This window comes from Morone saxatilis, unplaced genomic scaffold, assembly GCF_004916995.1.
Source record: "Morone saxatilis isolate NCDOM2014 unplaced genomic scaffold, NCSU_SB_2.0 Contig15, whole genome shotgun sequence".
NCBI lineage: Eukaryota > Metazoa > Chordata > Actinopteri > Moronidae > Morone > Morone saxatilis.
The window spans coordinates 12391568-12399934 of NW_023339707.1; the positions used below are offsets into that span (position 1 = coordinate 12391568).

At 43.1% G+C, this 8367-nt stretch overlaps 1 protein-coding gene across 2 annotated transcripts in view; it reads left to right on the plus strand.

The window, feature by feature from the left end:
- The first annotated feature begins 622 nt into the window (after nucleotides 1-622).
- Nucleotides 623-8367, plus strand: part of si:dkey-157g16.6 (uncharacterized protein LOC561837 homolog) — a 19993-nt gene continuing 12248 nt past the window's right edge. The window contains exons 1-4 of one of the 2 annotated variants that reach the window (XM_035656934.1): nucleotides 623-835; nucleotides 2067-2183; nucleotides 3292-3361; nucleotides 5513-5653. In XM_035656934.1, the coding sequence (XP_035512827.1) occupies nucleotides 5629-5653 (25 nt within the window). In that variant the 5' untranslated portion in view covers nucleotides 623-835; nucleotides 2067-2183; nucleotides 3292-3361; nucleotides 5513-5628. Of the gene's footprint in view, nucleotides 836-2066; nucleotides 2184-3291; nucleotides 3362-3821; nucleotides 4003-5512; nucleotides 5654-8367 lie in introns of those variants that run through there. The other variant, XM_035656933.1, reaches the window with a different exon arrangement.

Consider the following 8367-nt stretch of genomic DNA (forward strand, 5'->3'; position numbering starts at 1 on the left):
CCGGTGTACATGGGACTGAATGTCCTGTGAATGTTTGGGGAGCCTGAGCTGTCACAAGTGTGCAGAAATATCTTAATGCATGTCAGTGGAGAGGGGCGGGATCTTTTTTGACACCTGTCAAAATCACTCATGTGACACTGGAACTAGTCTGTGCAGGCATACCTGCTCTGTCTTTGTCTCATTCAAACTATTTCAGTCTTATTTTTCTCAGTTTCTGGCTCGTCTCATGGCCTGGGGCCCTGAAGTCTTTGTGCTTCAGTAGTGCTGGGCTCAGCAGGCTGCCTGTGTCCACACACTGCTGCCTCAGCACTAATAAGGCAATAGAGTGATAGAGAGAGCGCCAGAGTTGTCTGCTTTCAACATCCCTACTCAACCGTACCCTCACCTAACCCCCCACAGAGACACCATTAGCAAATCTATTGAGGTTCCCATATTAGGGAAAACATTAAGCAGTCTAATTGTGGTTCTGAACTGGGACTCACTGGGTGTGTTAAGTTTTGTAACCACTCTAATGAGTTGCAGCGTTTCCTCCAATGGGTTTATTGCCCTACATTCCAATTTGAGCCATGTCACTGACCACTGGGGCATCTCCTAAAATAGCTCCCTGTGAGGCCATGTGTTTAAAGGATAATTACAGTTTATTACAACTTGGATTTTATTTTTGCAGTTTGGACCATCAGTTCTATCTGTTATAACTATCTGTACTCACTAAAGTACTTGCCGAGACTAGGGAAACATTGATACAAAAAAGTCTGACAGAGCAAGAAACACGAGTGGTCGGGTGATCAGATATGTTGACAACAAGCCAGCATTGCTCAGGAAACTGCACGTCAAGGTAGGTCAAAGTAAAACCAGTTGGTCGGTAAAATGATGGGTGTTTATAATGGACAGTTCGGATAATAATTTTTATTTTTTCATTTGCTTCCATTTCATCTTCCATATAAGTTCGACTAACACAAGAACCTTTTTAAAACTGCCCTTGTTTTTTCCCCAAATGACTTCATTTTAGAATTGTTGCATTCCTTGATGTTACCAATACATCATGTGGTATAATGTTAATATAATCAATAGTATTTAATAGCCAAAACTCTGAAAATAGGATCCAAGTTGTAATAAACAAAAACAATCCTTTAATGATAAGAAAGTTATATCACCAGACAACATGCATGGCTACAGTACAGGATGATTCATTCCATGTCAGCGGGCCTCCAAGCTACTCTGATAGCAAACACTTTCCATAATACTGTCACATGTTGAAGTGCATGGGATGCTCTGGACACCAAACATATGGTCGCAATGTCCCTCTCTATTTTCAGCTGGTCCACTGTGTGCTCACTTCTATATGAATATTTGTGGTGGACTATGTGTGTGTGGGTGGTTTCCTGTAGGTTGTGCAGCAGTGCAACAGGGAAGCCTGACTGGAGTACAGGCTCCGTGTAATAGGAGGAGATGACTGGGCCCTCAGTGTGGCGCTAAAAACAGCCTGACAGCTGTGTGCGAAGAGCAAGTAAATGAAACTGGAACAGCATCTGACCATGAGATGGATGGAGTTCTGAAACATTTCTGAGTGACATGAATATTGGATCATAAACACATCAAATATATTTAACACTATTATAGTGTTTACTAGAAGTATTGCATATTTAGGTTTCAGATTGTGTTCTCTTTAAAAGTTTTACTGTGAATACCATAAACCTCTAAAGAGATGCGCAAGATGGTTACACAAAACCATATGGGAGGCTGTCCATAAAAAAGGGCAACCACTTTCAAAAACCGCAGGTTCAATTCCCCCAATTTCCTGTCTATCTTCAGTTGTCCTATCAAATAAAAGCATCAAAAGCCCAAAACATATCTTTATAAATAAGAAATAAATATACTTTGCTGGTTTCTAACACCATCAATCACAGGTAAGATTTAACCAATCAGATTCATCCATAAGGAGTGTTGTACAAGGGCCAGAATCCTTCCTTTGTTATTTGTGTGATATTCTTTGTCATCATCAATGTTGCAGTCGTGTTGTTACTTTTCCACTAATAAGAAGTTTCCATTGTTTTCTGTCTTACCAGGGTAGGAGGTTGATCAGTTTCATCAATGTGCGTTCAATGGACAGACTGGGCTGGTGGTGAATGGACGTGGCTATCTTCATCTCAGAAAGGACGAATACACCTTCTGGTAACTCCAAGGTTGTCTTTTTTGTTTTGTCTTCTTAACTGACTTTCTTGCCTTTGGTAAGCCTACATTCAAGAGTCACTTGGTTTTGTTCAGAGTTGGGAAGGTAGAAACCGAGTGGCTTTGCTTTGAAGACCGTGATAGCCATCTCCTGGAATGCAACAACCTTTTTAAAGACTTTTAAAGGTCCAGTGTGTAACATTTACAAGGATCTATTGGCAGAAATATAATATTCATTACTTATTAGTGTATAATCACCTGAAAATAATAATCGTAATGCACGTTTTATGGCCATCAGAGTTGCAATATGTAACTACACCACTAGATGCCACAAAATACTACACACTGGACCTTTTAAGTAGGGAAAACACAACGTCAGGAAGTTGTAATGTAAAAAAACACCATGGTAATTACCATGACCCAGAAAGGTATCTTTATCAAAGTCAATACAAACCATTTAAAATAAAAGAACAGTGCAGAATGATCTCCTTGCTAGTGGACTGGACTGCAGTCACATGTATATTACAACGTTATTGAATATAAAAGAGGTCTCCTTTATATATCTTTCAGCCACCGGTGGCAGCACTAAGCAACACTCCAGTCTGAGGTGAAGAAGAGCAGCATCTTTGATTCTACATGGTTTGTTCAGACTAACATAGAAGACACGTTCCTTAGTCAAAGTACACCAGGTTGTTACTTCACATCCATCTGAAGCAGCTGTCGTTCCCACTTTATAAGTTGTTGACAAATTCTGGGAAATTAGCATCAGCCACCAACCAAATGCTGGTAAAATATAAGTGGCTGCAAGATTTCAGACACAAAATAATGGTTTACTTATTCACCTTTTTAAAAGTTTTTTAAAACATTCTTCCTGTAATGGATGCTATGAGTGTCTCAAATGCGTTCTGGGAGAAGACCACCCTGGATCGTGATACATACTATAAAAATCGTGGCTCAGCGTTATGTGACTAAGACTTTTGGTCTGGAGTGCTAGTGACTGGAGAGCAGTCCCCTGGAGCTGAACTAGCTGTTAATAAGTAAATACCTCTAAACTGTTGGCTGGCTACTTGCTAAACCACATTGTCTTGTTTTCTATATTTCTAAACATGCTACACTCTGAAGATGTGAGGTGTGGTGGCTTTGGAATACTTGGAAGACATCTTTGAAGGAGTTGAGCTAAGTAATGAAAAAGGTATGTAACAAGTAACAACATATTTTTCTGCTGTTATGAGTTAACTAATGTAATTACTTTTAAATTAAGTAATCACCAAATGATAAAATGTCTCAAGTAACTTCTCTTCTGTTTTAGTCAGTCAGAGAAGAAATAAGAGATTGTTCCTCAGTGTGTTTTCACCACAATCTGACCACTGTTCCTAATCTTCCGGAGGCAAACCAAACTTACCCTGGTCATTTCCCTCCAACCAAACACTCTCTCTCTCCACTATCCTCTGTGTATAAGCTTCAGTATGATCGCCCTCTCTCTCCTTCAGAGCACGATTGGTCAGTCCCCCACCCTCTCTGCTGCCCACCCCTCATTCTCTCCCTCTCTCTCTCTCCCTACTTAAATACTTTTAGCATAAAGAGAGAGAAGGAGGGGAGGGTAAAGGGGGATGGGAGATTCATGGGGGAGGGGAGCTGAGCGCTCACTCTGTTGTCACTGGCCAGAGAGAGAGAGAGAGAGGTAGAGGGAGGGAGGGAGAGAAAGAGAGAGAGAGTGGAGTTGTGTCCCATATGTGGAAAAAAAGCACAGCAGTGCACACACACGAGTCTGGTCTGCTCCAGGGATTATTGTAGCGCTTTCAGATCTGATGGAAGACATGCAGGCATGAATAGGTAAGGCTGCCTGTCTTCTCTGCATCTCTGTGTTGATCTGCTGTCATGCTCTCCCTGCTGTTTGACTTGGCTCCGCTGGCTGGCTGAAGTTGGAGGAGGACCGGAGCTGAGCGTGTCGTAGCAGCTCTCCTCTTTGGCCACTGACCATGAGATATTTCCTTGAGCAAGCTAACTCTGCCTTCTCCTTTTCAGCCTCCCTCTGAACTGTGCAAGTACAGAGCTGTGTTTGTTTTAAAGTGGAAGCTGTGGTCAGTTAGTTATTCTGGGCTGAGAGTTAGAAGTTGACTGTCATTTAGAGCAGAGGCGGTCGTAGTCGGAGGCAGCGCTGTACGTGAAGCCTGTTGGTGTCCAAGGACAGCCGTGTGGTCATTGCGTAATATCTGTAGTATATGACTGAATGTGAATCAGTTACTGACTTGTTTTTATACATACTCAGTAAGATAGAGTCTCTGTGACAACTGAAGTAATGTGCCAAAGCAGTAAATGCCAAAATGTTGCATTACTGCTGTTAAATACTGTTGTTTTTTGTCTCTGAGATTATGTGATGTCTTGCTTGTGATTTTTGTGTTTTCAATAGATAGAGTAGCCTCACCTTTTCATATAGGTGGACTGTATGTTTACGGCTTTGTGGCTAAAAATGTTTTCACACATTTTAAAAACTGGAAGACAATTTTAGTTATCTCTATTTAAGTCATATTTTCTTAGCAACAATGTGGATAAAAAAATTTTGTCCACAGAAATGAAAAATAACCCTAATGGCTGTTATGAAAAAACAAAACATTCGTTTTAATCTTCGTATCAGAATAAAACAACAGAAACTGGAGGATTAAACTGTCTTTAATCTGTGCATGATTAAAATATGACATTTTCAACTCTAACCAGAAATGAGATATATTCAATTCTGCCTTACATTTTATCAGAGACGGCTGAATTAATTTGTTTTTTAAGAAGTATGATTTAAATTTTCAGCACGCCTCAAACAGAGATGTATTAATTAAGATAACTTCAGAAGTGAAACTTTGTCATGACAAGAAACATTTTTTCCTCCTGCATTTTGGTTATCTCACTCCAAAAGTGTTTGGTCTCCTAAGAATGCGGTCTTTATTGCCCCAGTGCACGGAGCAATGGTATGCATGAGTCTTTTTGTGAGGCAGATTTAGAAAGCCCTCTTTAGAGGCTGAACGCAGCCTCACAATCAGCTTAATGCCTGCCTATAATGAATACCCTTGTGTGCGTCAATTTGGCAGACTGTGTGTGTGTGTGCGGACTCTGTTTTTGTTACACTGATAGGGTTCTCAGGTTGGTCAGTAATTCTATCATACTGTGGGTGAATTCTGGTCTGTCTGTTTGTGTGTGTGTTTAGGTTTGTGTTGCTGTGTGAGCTTGTGTGAAAGGGTTGGTTGACATGTGAGTGTTTGTCCAGACATTGTGCAGCAGCCTGTAACTGCCTCACCTCTCTCTCACTCTCTGTCTCTCTCTCTCTCTCTCTCTCTCTTTCTCTCTCTCTCAGGGTTGTTCTGTCGTCAGTGCGAGCTCATGCTAGTGATGGACTACAGCCGGACGGACGCTAACCTTAGCTGGCACTCACAAAACAGCATTCCTCCTTACTGAGACCAGCTCCACAGAATGCTGAGTCCTATTGTCCCATATAGTGAGTACACTACCACACACTTCTTTCTTTCTACCCGCCTGCATGTTAAACCGAACGGCCTCACTTGACTTGGTTGGACTTTGCCTGAATCAATGAGCTCCCACTCCAAAAAATAAGCAGGAGTGGACACTGTTCTGTAGTTTGCAAACAGAGAGAAAAATGCGCAGGTAACTGTGAAAATGTGCAAACCTCAGTGCAGAAACCTGACTTTTTCCTTGACGTGCACTCTGGAAACGCTAAACCCTGGGCACTGGCCCTGTCTGAATGTTTCATCACCAGGCGGAAGGCGCAGTTGGGGGAAGGAAGAGGGACAGAGGGAGATTGGAGGGCTGATGGTTAAACCAGCAGAAACCCCTCAGCTCTGCCAGTGTCATTTTACCAATACAGCTCAGGACTTTCCACCACACACGCAGTCTCCTGCTCTCCCTCCTTTTCCCCCTTCTCTCTCATTTCTCCCTTCAATGCTGACCTAATAACTGACGTGTCCAGTTTTGGCCTCAACCCCCCCCCTTCGTACCCTCCCACCAGGTTTCATTTGAGTCCAGTGCTCTGGCTCTCCAAAACAGCATTGTTTGCTGGCCAGCATGGGGCTGCCTCCGTGGCCTCGGTCTCAAGAGCCCCTTTTTCCCAGCTCTTTAACTTGCCTCAAAGGAGCATTATTGGCATAACAGTTGCAAGAAAAGAGGGAGAAATCAAACAGAACGGTTAATTTAAAAAGTATTACTTGGTAATGGATGGTAAAAACTTGGGATTTGTTTTTTTCCGCATCCAAAAAATTAATTGCAGACGCAGTGTGTTGGTGTGAGAATTCAAACTGGACAAAATAGCCTGATTAAAGCGTAATGAGCGGATGTTTGACAGTAACCATGACGTTTGGTTTGCTTTTTGTAAATTTCGCCCTGAAATAGCCAATGTTATTATTTGACCACTCATCAGATGAATGGAATTTCGTATTGTTGCCAGCAGAATAAGTAGTTGACCTAATGTGTTGTTATGAAACATGTCATCTCACAAGTGGCTCTCGGTTGATTTAATGCAAGTTCTCACAGAACATGTTGTGTTTTTTCCCATTAAAAGTTGTTTATAGCTGTAAATTCAATTAGGCTGAGTTGCTCAAATAATACCAATAGACCATTCATTTGTGAGAACATCCATGCTTGCTTGTGCTGCTTCCCATCAATCCTTGTTTAAGAGGTCCTTCCATCAGCTCCCTGCACCCTGTTAGTCCATACTGACTGAACACACTCTCCCTGCTGCTAAAGTGAACAAAACGTCCAAGAATGTCACAAACTGCTGGTGGAATAGTTAGCATGCCTTCAGAGCCGGCACACTGCTGGTCCTTCATGGGAATCTTCCAGTACACTACGTACTAGTCTTTGTGTGTGATTTGCTTTTATGATCAGGATGCACAATGCTGGTTTTTATCTGCTCTGCCCAGCAGCTTGATGGTTTTTCATGTACAAAGTAGCTCTGTTCTGCAGAGCTTCTGCAGGGTTGAGATCGTTTCAGAGCAGCCTGCTAGTGTGCGTGTATGTAGACAGAGGGAACGTGTAAGCGCACACAGCAGTGTTAGGTAGTCACATTGTTTACTCTCAGACCAGTGACACACAAACATACCCTTGTGCTCGCTGGTGACACTGCAGCTCACTGTCTTTCACTTAAAGACTGTAGTCATGATTCTGCTGACCAAAAGTCCGACTGTGAGGGACTTTGCATATGTGCAGGACATGCGAAGACTCTCACCTCCATGTTGGAATCCCCGTTGTGGGAATGTGGAGCATTCCCGCTTCCCAACGCTGCTTCTGACTCCTGCTGTAGGCATTTCTGCCCCTGCACATAGTCCCAGTGTATAAATGCACAAATGGTGACGCACAGTTAGGTACACCCACCAAAACATTTCTTTGTCTTTCAAAGTCTTGTTGTTGTTAACAGGACTGCTCTTACAAATGTAGTCTTAATGGTTTGCATCCCGCGTGTGTGCGTGTGTCTCATCTTGCCCCGGCGTGTCCGGCCTTGGTCCTCATCTCCGGCCAGTCCAGAGGACTTCAAGCTGGGGCGAGCAGCCACGGCCGGACCTGAGAAGAAACCTGAGAGAGATTCCAGGGGCCATGGATACTCCTGGAGGGATTTGGTGCAAAGAATCTGTAATCTGCACTTCAAACACACTCTTAAATCAGTCCCAGGCCGCCAACCCAGGAGTGCCCTAACTCTTGTTGCTGGGGGCCCCCGCTGGTGTAGCGATACCTTTTCTTTTAAAACTGCGCACATACACACAGACACAACCACACACACACACACACACAGCAACACCCACACACACACACACCACCGCAGCAACTACACGCCCAGATCTGGCAGTTTTTATAGCTCTCCTCTGACTGACCCCTCTCCCTCTCCTTTCTCTCTGTGGCTCTGTTTTTATGTTTTGTGTGAGTGTCTTTGTGAATGACTTGGCTAAGTCATGGAGAAGTTTGTATAGAAAAAAAGAAGGAGTAGATCTCATCCTGGCCCCTGAAGAAGCAGGTTGGAGGGCTGCACCATCGTCTATTTCTATTGTAGGCAGAATGGTACGAGTGGTGCAGTGGAGGGGTCTGTGGGGCCCTTCAGTAAACACACAGTCTGCTAAAGTGTGTGTGAATAAGAGCTGGGATCATTAGTGTATGGTGTGAATGGGCTCTAATTAGCCCCCAGTGTGTGTGTGGTTGTGGTTGTGT